Source organism: Citrus clementina, unplaced genomic scaffold (assembly GCF_000493195.1).
Source record: "Citrus clementina cultivar Clemenules unplaced genomic scaffold, Citrus_clementina_v1.0 scaffold_1, whole genome shotgun sequence".
NCBI lineage: Eukaryota > Viridiplantae > Streptophyta > Magnoliopsida > Sapindales > Rutaceae > Citrus > Citrus x clementina.
The window spans coordinates 21,962,473-21,980,961 of NW_006263303.1; the positions used below are offsets into that span (position 1 = coordinate 21,962,473).

Here is an 18,489-nt window from a genome sequence, read left to right on the forward strand (position 1 = left end):
CCCATTGTCATTACTTTTTGCAGATTAAGTACTTTGTTGAGAGGTGTCCTTATCATTGGAGTTAGAGATTTGTTTTTTTTTTTTTTTTTTTTTTTGCTAGTTGAATAAAAGAATGACTAAACTCTTGTCTCTTTTAAGTTTATTTATTTTATGAACTTGTAATTTGTGAGTTTTGAGACTTTTATTATATTTATGTCTTTAGAAGAGATTATTTAGTATTAGACACATGGATTTGTGGTTTTAGTTGATAAAAAATTTGAAGTATTTCAGTTTAGGAGTTTTGTGTAAGGATTTAGATTTATAAGTAATCTATTTCATCGCGTGCTCTGCACGTGTTAGATTTGAGGTGTTGCAGTCATTTTCGTAAGGGTAATTATGTTTATTTTGGTCGAAGATTGACAAAGAATTATAAATAGTATGCGTAAAATTAAATAAGTTTCACTTTTTATAGAATTTTTTTATAACATAGTAATTTTTAGGTGGATGGCCAATGATTTTCCAAAGATTTAGCAAGTTAATATTATATTCTCCTTCGACACATACATGAACGTATCGAGAAATTAAGGTGATGAGATGATGTTGATTTACAAGAAGAAAGAAAGAAGGCGTATTGATGAAAATGGAGGGTTGATGTAGTATCAGGCATAAAAAAAGAAAAAATGGTGTATGATTGACATAAAGCCAAAAGTTATGATACCAGTTGCAATTAAAGAAAATAATTTGGAGTATTTAATTAAATACTTTGTCAGCTGTCTTCAATTAATTAAACAGTTGTATTTCTGGTATTTATTTAATCTGGAGTATGATGACTTCATGGAGAAATTAAAACCAAATATATTCAATTTCTCAAGTCAAGTTTAATGAATTTTTACTTGGAGCAAATTAATAATATGCTACCACTTGCAATTAATAAAATGCTAACCTAGCTATCAGGTAGCATTAGGCTCTGTTCACGAAAGAGGACGGGAATCGTTGACTGTGTTGCCCCCTGGAGTGTCCGAGGGAAGTGAAGTAACCGACAGAGTCGGAGTTGTTAGTAATAGTACCATGATGCTGAAATAAAGACTTGTTCTTCAAAATTTACTGCTAATGATATTTATCTTAAATTATTGAGGACCTACTGCTAATGATAGTGATATTTATCTTAAATTATTGAGGACCTACTGCTAATCATAGTGATTTTTTTATGAAGAGTCTTGGACCAAAGCTGGCTTCCATTAGCTTGCTACTCATCAGCCTAGCCTGTTGACATTTCCACTAGGATTCAAGCAAGTCAATGGCTAAAAGAAAAGGTTAAACAAAGAGAAAGCATGAGCAAATCCTCCATCGTATCACCTATTCAGACAGATGATTGTTACTTGCCATGCCATAACAATAATCATCTAACTTCCTTCGAATCCTTATGACCATTTGTCTGCACCCATTAAGCATCGGAAAGCAGATACGAGGAGATTTCTTTTACACTTACCCTCTTGAATTGCCGGGAGGCCCAATCATATCTATGCATCAAGTATTGGTCCTGGCCATTTAGTAGGTACTTTTGCTAATTCTGCTTCAATGTTTGGCTGCCTTTCCAAATTGCTATATTCAGTAAGAGGTTCTCTAGTTTGCCATGACATATTTTCCATGTTTGCAATTTTTTTTTTTTTTCGTTTTTGGACTTCTTCTGTAAAGTTTTCTGGAAATAAACTCTGCCTATTTACTTTATTCCTCTGGAGCTGGGATTACTAAGAATAGAGTTTTGTAAGTTTTGATAAGGTTCGGTAAACTTTGGCATTATAATAAACCTGTTTCAGAAGTTTATAACTTACAGTTTTGCTGGTCGGGAGGTTTATTAAAAAAAAAAAAAAAAATTCTTTGCTGTTGGTTTATTTTCTCAACATCTTGTAAACACAATGCTCTTTCAAGTTTTAGCATATGGAGCCAAGAAAATTATTGTGAGTTATTTTCAAAGTGGACATTAAAAGACTAATTTGGTAGAATTAAAAATTATCATGAAAGGAGGGGAAGCAAGCTAAGGAAACAAGGAGGAAGCATTTTGCTGATGCTAAATGAAAACAAAGAACACCTGCAATAATAATACAAGAAAAACAAGAAGATATCAAAATATCCTTTTTTTTTTCCCCCTATAGATTTTCAAATTTTCTGAGTTGTAAACATATGTAACAATATTTTTTTTTTACCTCTTTGAGATTACAAAAAGAGCATTATCATGCATGGAATCTTTGAAGCTGTCCAGTAAAAATAAGCAAGTTCTTACTGCTCTTTCCAAATTCTTGAACTTGCAGACTAGAAAATATATCATTTTGCTAATGGTGCGTACTGATAGTGACACATCTACAAGGAAGAATGAAAAAGGTGCAAAATCGATCCTCAATTTCCAATTTAATTAGTGAAATAGTTTTTTATTCTACCACAGCGGTGATATTATGAATGCCATTGAACTTAACAAATGAATGATCAAATTTTTGTGCAGCAAGTGGGCATTGAAAAGCCAATATAAGGAATCTCTCAACTTGCCTTTGCGAATTCTTGCCATTTTTCAGGTACCTTTTGCTTGTTTTCTTCATGCTTTCCTTGTTGGTTCTTTTTAATTTCTTTTGGAGATTGTTGACTTTTCTTTTTTCCCCCTAATATGAGATTTTTCATTTTTCTCAAAATAATCTTTGCCAACTTTTCTCCACAGAAATGTGCTGGGCATGGATTCTAGCAAATATTGTTACTCCTGTAGCATCACGCACTGTCGACGGATTAGGAAACCGTGTCGAGGAGCAGATCGGTTACCTGTTAGATTATGATGACAACCTGGAAGGTTTCAGGACACGAGCAGGACAGCTGGAAGCTCGGAAAAATGATGTTCTGGGCCAGGTGGATAAAGCCAGAGACAACAATGAGAAGATCAAAGAAGCTGTGCTGCTTTGGCTTGCTAAAGCCATTCAGATTGAAATAGATAAGGAGATGATGGAAGAAAAAATTGAGAAGAACAAGGGTCCCTGCCATACATGGCAGCTAGATTGGCGCTTCCGTTGTCAGTTGAGTGAACTTGCCAAAGATAAGATTACTAAAATTGATGAGCTCATGGCTTCAAGAGATATTCATAGTGTATCAGATCTCACACAGTCTGCAGATTTGGGAGACTTGGCCACCCCTGATTATGTACCACTGGAAAGCTCATCCAAGGCATTAAATTCGATCATGAAACTCCTGAAGGATGACAAGGTCAACATCATTGGATTACAAGGCCCCGGAGGAATCGGAAAATCAACATTGATGGAACAATTGGCAAAGCAAATTGACACCATTGCTCCTCATGATAAAGCCCATGTGATTGTTGCTGAATCTTCCGACTTGAGAAGAATTCAGGATAAAATTGCAGAGCTTCTGAAATTCAAAATTGAAGAAGAAGATGAACTTCAGAGAAGAGCAACTTTGGCAAAGAGATTGAGGGAGAGGACCAAGAAGGTACTTATAATCTTAGATGATGTCCGCGAGAAAATCAATCTGGCAGTGTCAGGAATCCCTTATGGGGAAGAACGCAAGCGCTGTAAGGTTATTGTGACAAGTAGACGTTTAGATGTGTGCAGCAAAATGTCTGATGTAACTGTACAGATTGAAGAACTCGGTGAAGAAGACAGATTGAAGCTGTTCAAGCAAATAGCAAGACTTCCTGATTCTGAAGCTTTTGAGGGAGCAGCTAAGGTGATTGTAAAAGCGTGTGGATCACTGCCCAATGCAATTGCAATAGTTGCAGGAGCACTGCGGGGTAAGCTTGCTAATGAGTCGAATGAGAGTCTTGTCAATATCTGGAATGATGCTGTGGAGGAGGTTATCAGAGAATCCAGAGACATTAAAATTGAGGAAATTCCAAAAGAAGAATTCTTAGGTATAACAATTGGTTACAATGAGCTAAAGATGGTGGCCAAAGGTTGCCTACAATTCTGCTGCTTGTTTCCTGCTTATCGTAGTGTTCCCATAGAGGATTTTGTCATGCATGGCTTGGTGGATAGGCTATTTCGAGATGTTGACTCCATGGGGGGAGTTTTGAACAAGATGCAGTCAATCGTAGAAGACCTCAGGAACCGCAAAATTCTGTCCTACAGAGAAGGAGAAGGCACTTACAGAATCCATGATAACACACGAATAGTTGTCAAATACTTTGCAACGAAGGAAGGAAACAATCTCAAATCTGAAGCAGGTCTAAAGAAAGGGTGGCCTCAAGAAGATTTGAAAGAATACAAGAAGATCTCACTGATGGACAGCGGCATTAACAAGCTACCAGATGAACCTATGTGCCCACAACTGCTCACTTTGTTCCTGCAACATAATGCTTTTGATAAAATTCCACCTGGTTTCTTTGAGCATATGAGGGAAATCAACTTCCTCGATTTGAGTTACACTAACATTTCAACACTGCCAGGGTCTATTGAATGCTTAGTGAAATTGCGTTCACTTCGTGCAGAGAACACTCACCTGGAAAAAGCACCTTTGAAAAAAGAATTTAAAGAACTTGTGATCCTCATCCTTAGGGGATCTAGCATTAGGGAACTGCCAAAAGGCCTAGAGAGATGGATAAATCTGAAGCTCTTAGATTTGTCCAACAATATTTTCCTTCAAGGGATTCCACCTAATATCATATCCAAGCTCTGTCAGCTAGAGGAACTGTACATCGGGAACAGCTTTGGTAATTGGGAGCTTGAAGAAACACCAAACCCAAAAAGTGCTGCATTTAAAGAAGTTGCATCCTTGTCTCGCTTGACTGTTCTTTACATACATATCAACAGTACGGAAGTTTTATCTAAGCAGTTCGATGGCCCATGGGGAAATCTTAAAAGATTCCGGGTTCAGGTCAATGACGATTACTGGGAGATAGCATCAACAAGGAGCATGCACTTGAAGAATATATCAACCCCACTTGCTGACTGGGTGAAGTTGTTGCTGGAAAAGACAGAAGACCTAACTCTTACTCGTTCCAGAGATCTTGAAGATATTGGAGCAATAGAAGTACAAGGCCTCACTGCACTGATGACTATGCATCTTCGGGCCTGTAGCCTTCAACGCATTTTTCGCTCCAGTTTTTATGCTAGAGCACGGAATGCGGAAGAACTCAATGTGGAGTACTGTTACTCGATGAAAGAAGTGTTTTGCTTGGAAGAGAATGAGATAGAGGAAGAACAAGCTGGACTCCGAAAATTGAGGGAACTCATATTGGAGGGACTTCCCAAACTTCTAACCATTTGGAAAGGGAATCATTCAAAAGCGCATGTTGAGAATCTAGAAATAATGAGGGTGAAGGAATGTGGGAAATTGAAAAACATCTTTTCAAAAACTTTGGCTCTGAAGCTTGGTAAATTAGAGCAACTCTCGTTTCAGAAGTGTGACCGCTTGGAGGAAATTGTTTCAAGTGACGAACCAGAGGAGAAGCCTGAAGCTGCAGTTTCTAATATCCCACCACCGCCCATATTCCAGAATCTACAGAAGCTTATTATCTCAAAATGCCATAAAATGAAGAGCGTCTTTTCACTGACAATTGTTAAAGGTCTGAAAGAGCTCAAAGAACTGAACATTGTTGGCTGCAATGAGATGGAGAGAATCATTTCCGTATCAGACGAAGAAAGAAAAGAAGAGAGAGCCGACATACTCATTCAGCTGGAGAATTTAATCCTGGAGGATCTAACCGAGCTGAAAACTATCTACAATGGCAAAGAAATTTTGGAGTGGGCTGGCCTGGAAAGGTTACAGGTGCGGAATTGTCCAAATGTCAAGAGACTTCCTATGGATGCAAGTAGTGCACCAAAATTGGTTGAAGTAAGAGCAGAAACACAGTGGCTTGAAGCTCTCGAGTGGGAAGATGATGATGATTACTGCAAAGGCCGCCTGCTATCGCTTGCACAAAAGAGTGCACTTCAAAAAATGTGAGTTCTTAGCTCTGGCATTTCTTATTTTGATTTATTACAACATTCTTGCAAAACTGATAAATTTCATATTAGGATATTTTCTAATCCTACTGTGACTCACTCTTCAAACTATACTTGACAGTTAACATTTAGTAGGATAAAAAATCCCACAACAGCTGCAAATTGAAAGTCACAACATCTCAATTCTTAAAATATCTGCTCATGTAAAGATTGATCTTTAGCTCTTGATACTTGATCCTCTTTACCAGGGATGATATTTAACATGCAGTGAATGGGAGTATTTACTTCGAGGATTAAAAGCTGAAACTTGAAGTTGTTAACATCTTTGGAGAAGTGGAGGCTCTCTTGTTCAACAAGGACGCCAGTGGAAAACTGTTCATCGATTGTGTCTGGGTTTGTTGTTTTCAGCAGCTTTAAATTGAATAATTGATTGTGTTTCCTTGCTTTTTTGTATATGTCCGCTTTTGGGTATCGGAAACAATAATTTTAATGTGAACATACTATGCATGAAATTCCTTTCATAAATTTATGATTTGCCATATTTTGGATTGTTTATTTGTTTATCCCTGACAGTTTATTTAAAATATTTTCACAATGAATATGTTTTGAGTGGATTATTTCAAACAAAGAAACTTCTAAAATATTCCCTGATGCAATTCAAAATTTCAATGCGTAATTTCATTCAACATTAAGGACAGCATGTTACATATGTAGAAACAAGATTAATCTAAACAAAAAGAGAATCTAATGTTCAAGACAACTTTAACCGAGACATTATTCAGTCCCAATAATACTTCTTTCCCATGAAAATACACTAGAAATTTTATCATCTAGACATGATAAGACCTGTGAATCTAAGGATTTCTTCCCAAGCACATTTGAGATTATCACTAAAAGAGTCTGGCAAGCATGAAGTTCATGGGTTTGGAAAAAAGAGAGCCCGGCTGTCTTTGGCTGCCAAAGACTTGGTGCAGCCGGTTAACAAACCGGTTGCACCATATTTTTTTAAAAAATACAATATAAAAATTAAAAAATTAAAAAAAGTCAAAATAATTTTTTATAATATAATTAATAGCAAAAGATAAATAAATTAAATAATATAATACAAGCCCTATAATACAATATAATATAATGAAATAAAATGGCAAAAAAATAAAAAAATTGAAAATGAAAAAAAAAATAATATTTCAGGTTTAACGTCAATTGTTGCATGTCTGACGTCTCGATTGCATGTTTGACGTAAGATGTTGCATGTGTTAAATAAAGCCAAAATAAAGAATATTCCTGAATATTCCTGAATATTCTCGTCTGTTTCATGTTTGACGTCGAAGTTGCGAACTTTACGTGATAAGTTGCATATTTCGCATGAAGTGTAGCAAATTTTATATTTAACGTCCGTTGTTGCATGTCGGACATCACGGTTGCATGTTTGACGTAAGCTGTTGCATGTGTTGAATAAAGCCAAAATAAAGAATATTCCCGAATATTCTAGTTCTTCGTTTCATGTTTGACGTCGAAGTTGCGAACTTTACGTGATAAGTTACATATTTCTCGTCAGGTAGTGCAAGTTTCATGTTTAACATTAGTTGTTGCATGTTCGAGGGTTGGATTTTGTATTTGACGTACGATGTTGCATGTGTTGAATAAAGCCAAAATAAATAATATTCCCTAGTATTCTCATCCGTTTCATGTTTGACGTCGAAGTTGCGAACTTTACGTGATAAATTGCATATTTCGCGTGAAGTATTGTAAGTTTCATGTTTAACGTCCGTTGTTGCATGTCGGACGCCACGGTTGCATGTTTGACGTAAGCTGTTGCATGTGTTGAATAAAGCCAAAATAAAGAATATTCCCGAATATTCTCGTTCGTTTCATGTTTGACATCGAAGTTGCGAAATTTACGTGATAAGTTACATATTTCTCGTCAGGTAGTGCAAGTTTCATGTTTAACGTCAGTTGTTGCATGTTCGACGGATAGAGTTCATATTTGAAGTAAGGTGTTGCATGTTTTGAATAAAACCAAAATAAAGAATATTCCCGAATATTCCTGAATATTCTCATCCGTTTCATGTTTGACGTCGAAGTTGCAAACTTTACGTGATAAGTTGCATATTCCGCGTGAGGTGTTGCAAGTTTCATGTTTAACGTCAGTTGTTGCATGTTCGACGGTTGGATTTCATGTTTGATGTACGACGTTGCATGTTTTGAATAAAGCCAAAATAAAAAATATTCCCGAATATTCTCATTCGTTTCATGTTTGACGTCGAAGTTGCGAACTTTACGTGATAAGTTGCATATTTCGCGTGAAGTGTTGCAATTTTCATGTTTAACGTTAGTTGTTGCATGTGTGACGGGAGGATTTCATGTTTGACGTACGATGTTGCATGTTTTGGATAAAGCCAAAATAAAGAATATTCTGGAATATTCTCTCCCGTTTCATGTTTGACGTCCATGTTGCCAACTTTACGTGATAAGTTGTATATTTCACGTGAAGTATTGCAAGTTTCATGTTTAACGTCAGTTGTTGCATGTCTGATAGTAAGATTTCATGTTTGACGTACGATGTTGCATGTCTGATAGTAGGATTTCATGTTTGACGTACGATATTGCATGTTTTGGATAAAGCCAAAATAAAGAATATTCTAGAATATTCTCTCCTGTTTCATGTTTGACGTCGAAGTGGTGAACTTTACGTGATAAGTTGCATATTTCACGTGAAGTGTTGCAAGTTTCATATTTAACGTCTGTTGTTGCATGTTCGACGGTTGGATTTCATGTTTGACTTACGATGTTGCATGTTTTGAATAAAAGCCAAAAAAAAAGAATATTCTCAAATATTCTCGTCCGTTTCATGTTTGACGTCAAAGTTGCATAATTTACGTGATAAATTGCATATTTAACGTGACTTGTTGCGGGTTTCATGGTTTACGTCTATTGTTGCATGTTGGACGTCGCAGTTGCATGTTTGACATTAGATGTTGCATGTCTTGAATCAAGCCAAAATAAAGAATATTTCCGAATATTCTCGCTTGTTTTATATTTGACATTAAAGTTGCATACTTTACGTGATAGATTGCATGTTTGACGTAAAATATGGTAGGGTAGGTTTATATAAAATAACTAATTATAAAATGAGAGTGCATTTCAAAATTCCTTGACAAATCAAGTGATAATTTATAACTAAACTTCTTTTTTTTCAAATTTTTTTATTATTAATTAAGTTTAATTAAGCCAATCTATTAAGAAACAAATGAAAATATATTAAAATTAAATTAAATTCAACTTTTACCCAATAAATATATTTAGAAATATATCTAATTAAACTGGTACACAAATTACAAATGTTTTCGTGAAATTACACACATAAGTTTAATAGTCTAACTATTTTTTACATGATTGATAAAAATGATGGCTTTGGAAAGAACTTGTGATTTGAAAAGAAAAATCTAGTTAATTATAATAAAATTACATATCTAATCCAACCTTTTTTCCTTATTTTAGTCAGATAATAGTTTTGAAAATAATTTGATAATTCAAGTGATAATGTCTATTCTTATTTGTTGTATAATATTTTTTTAGGTGCATTTCATTTTATTTTTATTTTTTTAGAGAATCTAATCATGGTGGATATTTTAAATTACTAAGTCATGAAAATTTTGAATTCAATTGAAATTTACAATCTTTTATGAATGAAAATATACAGCAAGACAAAAAAATTGAGAGATAAAAAGAAAATGTGGTAGAAAGAAAAGGCAACATCAATATGATCATTTTTTTAAGAAAAATTAAGGCAAAATCTTCCAAGTAATATGGTCAATTTCAATAAAATTACAACTTACTAGAGTAAATCCATCTACTAAACATCCAAAGTTGACAACATAATATTTGAATATCACCAATAACATCCTCAATCCGATGAGTTGAGCATTGGAGGGTTTATGTTAGAAAAATCTTCGACATCCCCTGACTAGTTGTTATGAATGCAAGCATCCTTGGAGAAAGAGCTTGAGGTTCCAAGAGCCTATTCGATAAGAAAGATAGAAGTACAAACCGACTCCCCAACAACTACTAATTTAAGTGTTGGTGTGGTTGTCTGGCCACTTCACAGCTCGACGAGAATTCAACATCAACAAATATTTTAGAACCTAGTGTATCTTCAATCATTTTGAATTAAATTGTATGACATTTTTTTCTTTTCTTCTCTTTTTTTGTGAAAACAAATTTTAATACACTTATTTTAAAAGAAATTTGTTAATGAAAAACAAAATAATGACAATGAAGAGCACTCATTTATAAAAATAAGCTACAAATTGAAAAACAAAATTCATATAAGTAGAATCTCCCAAAAAATAAAAGCATTGTCGAATTGAGTTACAAACTAATAATAATTTCATCAAAGTTTGTAAACCAAAGATTGTCCTAATATCAAAAAGTTTCCAATAAAACACTTATGCCAGATAATTTATAGAACCTAGTAATATCCAACTGAATTCTCCCCTGCAAATAATTAAAATTTTCAAGTTAGTCAATAAGAAAAAACAGCCATCAATCATAATAAGAAGCAACAGCAAATTACACTAAAAAAAGGCAGAAAAAAGCACCAAAACAACAAATATAAACAAGAAACAACAATTAAAAAAAACCCAAAAATGGCATAAAAAGATGCTCAAAGCAGCAATAAATTTATAAAAAATACCCTAAAATAGCAGTGAAAAGTGCTTTAAAAAGCATTAAAAAAATCCAAAAACAATAGTAAACATGCCTAGAAACAGTAGAAAAAAACCCCCTAAAATAGCAAGAAAACTGCCTAAAACTAGAAAAAAAATCTAGCAGCAAAATCTTCCATTGCCAGATAAAGCTATGAAAGAAAAGAAATAAAATTCATAGAGTCAAAGCTAACATACTGACCACTTGCTAGAAATTAAGCTATAAATCCCAAATTTTTACACAAATTAGTATCTGAAACAAGATTGGTTTGATATATGATAGTCAAGTAAAATACCTATAAAGTAGTACAAATTCAGCAAACCTAATGGCTTCACTCCACTCATTTTCTTAAGACTCCAGTGATGAGAAGCTGCCAACAGAATGATAAATTGAGGTTTGACAGGAAGCACACAAACTAAACAAGATACATAACAACTTTGTTATCCATGTTACACCCTAGAACCATTTCTAGGAATATTTGTTAGAATAGCCACCATAACAGTTGATGAGCAACATAAAACAGAGACAACAACAAAACCAGCAACCTGCAAAGTGCCAATTCTTCCATAATTAAATCAGATACACAATAGAAATAATTTACTATTAAAATCCCAAATTCATTTTATCTTCTTCCTGCATTTTCTCATCAATCAAACATAAAAGAGAGCTCCTATCCACACATGCAAACAACACCCACCATCTTGTCACATTCAAACACAACCCAAGATCACAAAAGTTAATTTTCCAAATTTAGTTAACCAAAGAAAATATACCATCAACTGGATCACCTTATAAATCAAATACAATTCCACGATATTACCAACCTCCCAAAAAAAAAAAAGGCACAAACTTTAAAATGAAAATAACAAGACCATGAAAAATAAGCAAAAGTGGGTATTTAAATCAAACATGATAGAATGCAACAAAAGCAAAAAAGCTTTCGATAGAAGCCAGGGCCAGATGGGGTACAAGCAAGCTAGGAGGTACCAATTAAAGATGCTTCATTCAAGAACAGAAAAGCTACCAGAATGATAAAAATAGAAAAAATGAAACAATAAACAGAAAATTGGGTGAAAGCTGCAACAATAGTTTCAATCACTTAACAGTACCAGCAAACTTATAGTAAACTTTAAGAACTAGATGTTTAAGCCACAGATAATGGGGACGTACCCATGAGGATAAAGACACAAGCGTGAGACCAGCAAAGCCGCCCATCCTTAACTTGTGCAGCAGACAAAGTCGAATGAAAAAGGAGGCAACGACGGTAGCGACGGAAACAGCTGGATCGGAAGCGAACAGCTCAAGATGAAAGCAACAAGTTAATGGATTGGATTGTGTGCGTGAGATGTGGCTTCGATTTTATTTGATTAGTCAAGAAATCGAAGAGAGAAATTAGAGAGAAATTTGTGATTTCTGAGAGAGAGGCAAGAAATTGAGAGAGATTGGGCACGGTTGAAACACCTAAATTATAAAAATATAAATTTTGCAGCCTTTGGGAACTGGTTGCTTCGGTTGCCCTTTTTTTGTTTTTTTTTTTATTTCTTTTCAATGTCAGCCGTTGGATTCATTTTACTTGAATCCAACGGCTGCGTTTACAAGCCGGCACGATGCCGGGCCTCAATGCCCGGCATTGTAGCTTTAGCCTAAGTTCATCGATCTTCTGCAAATCAGTCAGTTCCAATGAGAGATCCTTCCACGGCTGGTAAAACGACCTGTCCAAGACACAGTAAGTTGGAAATAGTTTTACAGGGACCAACTAATACATCAAAGCTTGGGTTTAAAAAAATGCAAAGTATTAAAATATAAGATGAAGCCAAAAGTGTGGAGCATGAATTCCTATATCCAACCAATTTTCCAAACATTACAATTTTTGAAATATTTCTTCATTGTTAACCGAAACTTCATTTTTATCCTAGGTGAAGTAACATTTTCAGATAACCAATATCAATCAGATCTCTGCCTGAATACATAATCAAAGTTTCCATGCATTTCCTGTAGAAAACACAAAAATTGATTTAGACAAAGCCATCACTGGAGTGGTTCAGTAGTATTTTCTTAAAAATGTTTTATAAATATACTAAACTACAACTTTATTTCCTTTAAAGAAGTCCAAACTACAGCTTGAATTTTTTAAAAAGACCATAAAGTTATGTCAACTAATGAAGAGGCAGAAAGACAGCTTTGAATATCAGTTTTGGCGAATTTTTGGAGTGGTATACTGTTGGGGTGTATATAAGCCAGGTTTTATACTGTATAGCTCGTACTTGAGCTTTTTAATGCCTACTCGTCACCCTTGTGGGTTCTGGTTTACTTTTGTATCTTTATTTAAATTCTTTTGTTTCCTATTTATAACTAAAAGGGAAAAAAAATGCACTTTATCACAATAGATTAATTGAAGGAGAGCAAAGTTGTCGAAACATACTTCTGGTTCGTAATGATTAAAAACCCTTCAGTTCCACATCTTGTTTATAAAGCAGGGAAACAGAAACACACATGAAAACACACAAATTAAAAGAAAGAACATGTTACCATCTCCAACAAGGATTAGCTTCTGCAGGGCAGTGTATTCTTGACCACAGCGATGCCAGGGAAGTCCTATGACCAAGCTTAAAAGCTGATCCTGATTCAATTGAAACATGAAAGATTAAAACCTAGAGAAAGTATATTTTCTCAAGAATCATAAAACTTGAAAATGCATATTCTGTGAAGAAATTAGAGAAGGAAAATCCAAGCACAGTGAATTCAGTGAACAAATTAAAAGAAAACAACCTGTTTTTCTTTTTTCTTTTTCATGTCAGATGAAGTAACAAGCAAGCAATTAATTAAAGTTGCATACCCGCAGATTCTGAGACATCAGAGAGGAGCAGAAGAGAAAGTGCAGATATAACAGAAGGGAGCCCTCCGCAACACAAACCAAGAAGCTGTTGGAGGTAAAAGATTGCGGCAGCTAATATCTCTTTACAATCAAATCTACTTTTGTTGTTTTCTACACATTTGTTTCCAAAATCCTGGAATAAAGAATTCAGGGTTTCATACGAGCTTTTTGAAAGCTTGGAACCTGGGATGTCAAGTTTCCCAAAAAGCTTCCCTAGAATTACTGAAGCAAAAGGCCACCGTAAAAGTTTAGAAGTTAAAGACTCCTCAAATGGTGCATCCTCCAACATGTTTCTCAGATGGAGATGGGATTCTCTGAGTTTGTACATTTGTCCAGAGTCGGACTTCAAGGCAGTAGAAATTGCCCAGGTAAGAAAGCTCGAAAGCTTTACTTGGTTCTGTGAAACACAAAAGAAAAATGCCCCCTCATGAGATTTAAGGATTGAATAAGAAGTTGAAAGTTATCAACAATCTTGTTTGAAAATTTTCAAGAACAATATTATATTCAGAAAATTTAGAATAATACCTAGCAACCAAGCTACCATAAAAACTTAAAGATATTATTGAAATTCTAGATACCATCTAGAATTCACTACATGTCCTGAAATCCTGATGCAATGTGGAATTCACAATGGAATATTGAGAGAGTATGTATGTATAGGTGGATACAATATGAGAGAGCGAAAGTGTAAGTGGAAGAAAGAGAGAGAAATACCACACGGAAAATGTCAATGGAAGGTGAGCTCATCAGTATGACTTTTAGCGCAAGCTCTGCATTTGCACCAGATCTTGCAGTATTATACATATCCACTGATTTGAACGAGATTGCATAAGTACTTTGAAAGAACATTGGAGAAGTTGACGATCATGAACAATGATGGTAGTTGAAGAAAGCTTGGATATGAAGAATATCCCAAAGACCCCCCACCCTGACATAATCTGTTAACAACAAGACAAAGAGAATTGAAACTTACAAGATAAAACTTGAGAGTATCAAGAATCTTTGAGTGGAAGTATATATCTGCATCATTGAGAGCAATGGCAGGCTTAGAGCAAAGATTCAAACCCCAAATTTCCAAAATTGCACTCATTATCTCCTCTTCAGTATCCACACCATCCACAATAATTGTATCTGAAATATTTTCACTGCCCTTCGGTATAGTAATTTGAGCATCCACATTCATCTTACTAATAATAATATCTGTATCCTCATTCAGGAGGGTAGTTTTTAATTTCTTCCTGCTTTTGCTCTTACATTCTAAAACATGTGCTGATTCAGCGTTTCTCTTCAAATGTGACTCACGTTCTCTACTTTGGCTACTTTGCGAGGAAAGGAAAGTCAACAAAACTTGCGGATCAGGAAGCAAAGTTCGGACTTCATTCTGAATCTTTTGAATAAGAGATGCCCAATGTTGCACGATTTGACTGCTAGAACAAGAACTATGGTGTAAAGCACTTATGAAGGAATCCAACAACTTTAGTGCCTCCAGAAGAAGCCTTAAAGTTCCATGCTTCACAAGAACATCAAAGTGGAAGCAACCCCTTGTTGATTACCGACCGGCTAAATGGTCGAGGACATATGCAACTCAAGATACTCTGCACATCAGGATTATCTATGGAAGGGGAATCTTGAGATTGCGTATCAAGGAAATCAAAACAAAGGCCCATGCCAACTGAGGAGAGTAGGTTTGCTGCCAGAGAAACACTTGCAAACCTGCAAGTGCATCAGTTAGCACAAGAATGTGGAGGAACGTGAGAAAGAGAAATAATAATCAAACAATCAGAGGAAAGGTCAATAGATCATGCAGAAATTTATAGAAAGCTGACCAGTTAGGTGATGAAAAATCTTCAAGGTTGTACGGGAATTCACTCATGTATGCTGAGGCCAAGGACGGTCTCCCTTGAAGAATAGCGAAAAGTAGATCTCTATGATAACTGATCTCTGTAGCTTTTAGCTTCTTCAGAAGCCCCGTTAATCTCTTTGGATTACCCCTTAATGGATTTGGTTGTCTCTTCAAATATGACATCAAACCACTGCAAGGATCAGTGCAGACAGAAACTAGAACACTGTGGGCTAACTCTGCAGTGGGCCCACCATTCTCCCTACCAGAGATACTGATTAACTGTTCCAGAGTAACCCTCCCGAAGAGAACACTCCGAAGACCTGGGGGCACTAATGAATCTTCTGTAATGACCCTATTTTGCAATGTAGACAAGACATAACCAACAATCTCGTCTTCATCATTCCCAAGTCCACGAAGCACACCAGAATACATTTCCTTCTTGAAGGATCCACCTCAATAATCCTGGTTTCCCTACCTCTAAAAATGACATTGCAAACCTGACAAATGAGTTCCTTGTCAAGTGCTTCCTTTTCAAGTCACTCCCCCTCCGTTTATACTCTGCAAGCTTTGAAAATACGGGAAGCTTGAAATCAAATTTCTTTGCAACCTCAGAAGCCAACCCTGAGCCACGTCTAACACAATTAAGCAATTTGGTACACTTTCATCATATCAAAAATATAAACGTCTACTTCAAATAACTAGTTTTTCAAGTTATCAATCAAACATTATTTTCTGCTTGATGGATGACCGAGAGGGCAATAAAACCAATAAGAATAAAATAAAATCAAGAGGAAAAAAATTTAGTTAGACGCTCTGATGCAGCTAAATAACTACAACTCGGGGGAAAGACTGCAAAGAAAATTGATTGAATCATCACAAAAAACCATATGTGAGAACTTTTTTTTTTTTTTTTTTTTTTGTGATACGGAATTATGTGAAAAGAAGTATTGGACCTTTAACAGCGGATAGTGAGCTGGGTTCATCCATTGACGAGAGAAGAGGACTTTTGAGCTATTAATGTTCGAATTTATTATTTAGCGTTCAAGGAAAGGATAAGAGTTTTAGGAGGCTTTGTCATGATAGAAAATGGGGAAGCTCGGCTACGGATGATTTCAAGTCTCAAAATTGGGCCAAGCCCACGAATCCTGGAGCACAATAACACCGGCTCACCCTATCACAAACCAGCGAGTCATCTCTCTCCACGTGTCCCTCTCCAAATGTCCCTATAAAAGGCCAACGTAGCTCAAGATTTTCCCCGGCTCAATTTACCCTCTTCATCGGATCTGAAAAATCAATTAATAACGCTTTGTTAATTGATATAACGATGATGCAACAACAGCCATCACAGCCTTCCGATCAGACTAGCCACTACCAGCAGCAACATCAGCAGTGGATGGCGTATCAACAGCAGTCGTCGCAGCAGCAGCAACAACCTCAAACTCCGGTGCCACCTCCGGCTGGATGGACTCCGCAGCCGGTACCTCCTCCAACTCAGCAGACGCAGCCCTACGGTGTCGCCCCCGATGCTTCATCCGACGGGATCCGTTCTTTGTGGATCGGAGACTTGCAGCCGTGGATGGAGGAGAGTTATATCGCCAGCATCTTCGGCCGTACTGGAGAGGTAATAGCAAGTATAACGATGCTTTGTAAAGATTTGCTGATGGTAAAAATTTGACTGTGTTAAGTATACATGGATAACGAATTATGTAACTTTTGAATGGGGTCATCGCATGTACGGTTTCTATCCTCTGGATTAGGTCTGGCATCTGTGACTTAATGTTATCACTCAGTGTGGGTGTTTGCAGCTTTTCAATTAACGAATTATTGGAACATTTTTTTTATTAATCCAGTATCTTTTTTCAGATATCTAAACCCAATTAAATCCAAATCCTTATCAAAACTTTGCATAATTACATTTGATGCATTATCTGCCAAATTGATTGTCTCATTATTGAGAAGGCAGCCCAAGTTTTTTATACAACATTCTGAAGTTATTGTATTTATTTCAAAAACAATCTGAAAATTGAATGATGTATTATATGATCAATTTATGTTGATTCCTAAAACACTGTGATTATGATTCAGAAGCTGCTGTTAATCGATTTGCTTAATGGATTTCTGGTTCCAAAAGCTTATTTTATGTTATAATATACAGAATGGTTTTATCTTAAATTGATCAATAGGGTCGCAAGATATAATTTGCTGGTAACAATGCATATATCGTGTCATGGAGATCTGCGAATATGTTTGAAGCACAGACATGGTAGAATATGATGTTCATCAACTGTCTGGAGCCATGGTAGCATGCTACTTGTGTGATAATTTTTTATTCCTTCGAAGACTTGACTTTGATTATGGAACAATTTTCCCCCCCTGGAAGAGGGCTCAAGGATATAGGCTTTTGCAATATTTCGTGAGGAATAGGATGATTTTTCAGGCTTTTTTTTTTTTTTTTTTTTTGGGCCATGCGGGGAGGTTTTGGTTTTGGGAATCTTCATAATCCAGATTCTTCGTTTTTGATGAATTGATTGTTAGCTTTTAGCTCTTCCTTGAGTTGTCTGACTGCTTGTCCATCTTCTTTGTATCCTTTCATCCAATGGTTTTTAATGAAGTTCCTCTTCTGTTGTTATTAAAAAAAGTGTATGTGTATGTCTCTAACTATGGTGTATCCTGTTTTGTTTGTATGTAAGTTGTGTGTTTGGTTTTCTTATTTAATTGAATAATCAATTGTGGACATGTATAATAAAATAACTGTACGAGTGTGTGGTTATATAGTCAATGTTAATTTATGATAGTGGTTATACACAAATGGATCATCCAAACACAAAATATATAAAATATTTGAGATTCAAATTATTGTATTACATGGCATGTTTTCTTCCTTGTCTACCTCTCTTCCCGACTGTTTTATTGGGTGTTTCTTAGAGACATGTTTGTTTGCTTACAGTTTGTTTCGGCAAAGGTTATTCGCAACAAGCAAACAAATTTTTCAGAGGGTTATGGTTTTATTGAGTTTGTTAGTCATGCTGCTGCAGAGAGGGTTTTGCAGACTTTTAATGGCACCCAAATGCCAAGCACTGAGCAAAACTTCAGACTGAATTGGGCAACCTATGGGGCTGGTGAGAGGCGTCGAGATGATGGTCCTGATT

The 18,489-nt window shown here is 35.7% G+C and overlaps 2 protein-coding genes across 5 annotated transcripts; one reads left to right on the forward strand and one right to left on the reverse strand.

The window, feature by feature from the left end:
- The first annotated feature begins 2,293 nt into the window (after positions 1-2,293).
- Positions 2,294-6,377, forward strand: LOC18054460 (disease resistance protein RPS2). Its single transcript, XM_024192274.1, has 4 exons — positions 2,294-2,358; positions 2,477-2,546; positions 2,687-5,912; positions 6,184-6,377. The coding sequence occupies exons 3-4, from the start codon at positions 2,689-2,691 to the stop codon at positions 6,224-6,226; spliced, it is 3,267 nt and encodes a 1,088-aa protein (XP_024048042.1). The 5' UTR covers positions 2,294-2,358; positions 2,477-2,546; positions 2,687-2,688; the 3' UTR covers positions 6,227-6,377.
- A 3,887-nt stretch (positions 6,378-10,264) lies between these two features.
- On the reverse strand, positions 10,265-16,400 carry LOC18054909. 4 transcript variants are annotated; one of them, XR_002903967.1, is made up of 7 exons: positions 15,324-16,400; positions 14,212-15,210; positions 13,459-13,894; positions 13,152-13,242; positions 11,793-12,334; positions 10,918-10,992; positions 10,265-10,412 (listed from the first exon to the last, which is right to left on the reverse strand). XR_002903967.1 is itself a non-coding variant. In XM_024178169.1 (5 exons), exons 2-5 carry the CDS (start codon positions 14,344-14,346, stop codon positions 12,187-12,189), a joined length of 810 nt encoding a protein of 269 aa, XP_024033937.1. In that variant the 5' UTR covers positions 14,347-15,210; positions 15,324-16,400; the 3' UTR covers positions 11,003-12,186. The 4 variants fall into 4 exon arrangements, 1 of the variants encoding a protein (XP_024033937.1); XR_002903966.1 differs by lacking the exon at positions 10,918-10,992; XR_002903968.1 differs by lacking the exon at positions 10,918-10,992 and having other exon boundaries at positions 11,793-12,614.
- Positions 16,401-18,489: the final 2,089 nt, after the last annotated feature.

Excerpts from the sequence above, each read along its gene's own strand:
- LOC18054909 (XM_024178169.1), bottom strand. The coding sequence starts at position 14,346 with ATGTTCTTTCAAAGTACTTATGCAATCTCGTTCAAATCAGTGGATATG. Across the intron at positions 13,895-14,211 it reads CCATTGACATTTTCCGTGTG|AACCAAGTAAAGCTTTCGAG; the intron begins GTATTTCTCTCT and ends TGTGTTTCACAG. Across the intron at positions 12,335-13,151 it reads GCTAATCCTTGTTGGAGATG|GTCGTTTTACCAGCCGTGGA; the intron begins GTAACATGTTCT and ends TGTCTTGGACAG.
- LOC18054460 (XM_024192274.1), top strand. The coding sequence starts at position 2,689 with ATGTGCTGGGCATGGATTCTAGCAAATATTGTTACTCCTGTAGCATCA. Across the intron at positions 5,913-6,183 it reads AAGAGTGCACTTCAAAAAAT|TGAATGGGAGTATTTACTTC; the intron begins GTGAGTTCTTAG and ends TTTAACATGCAG.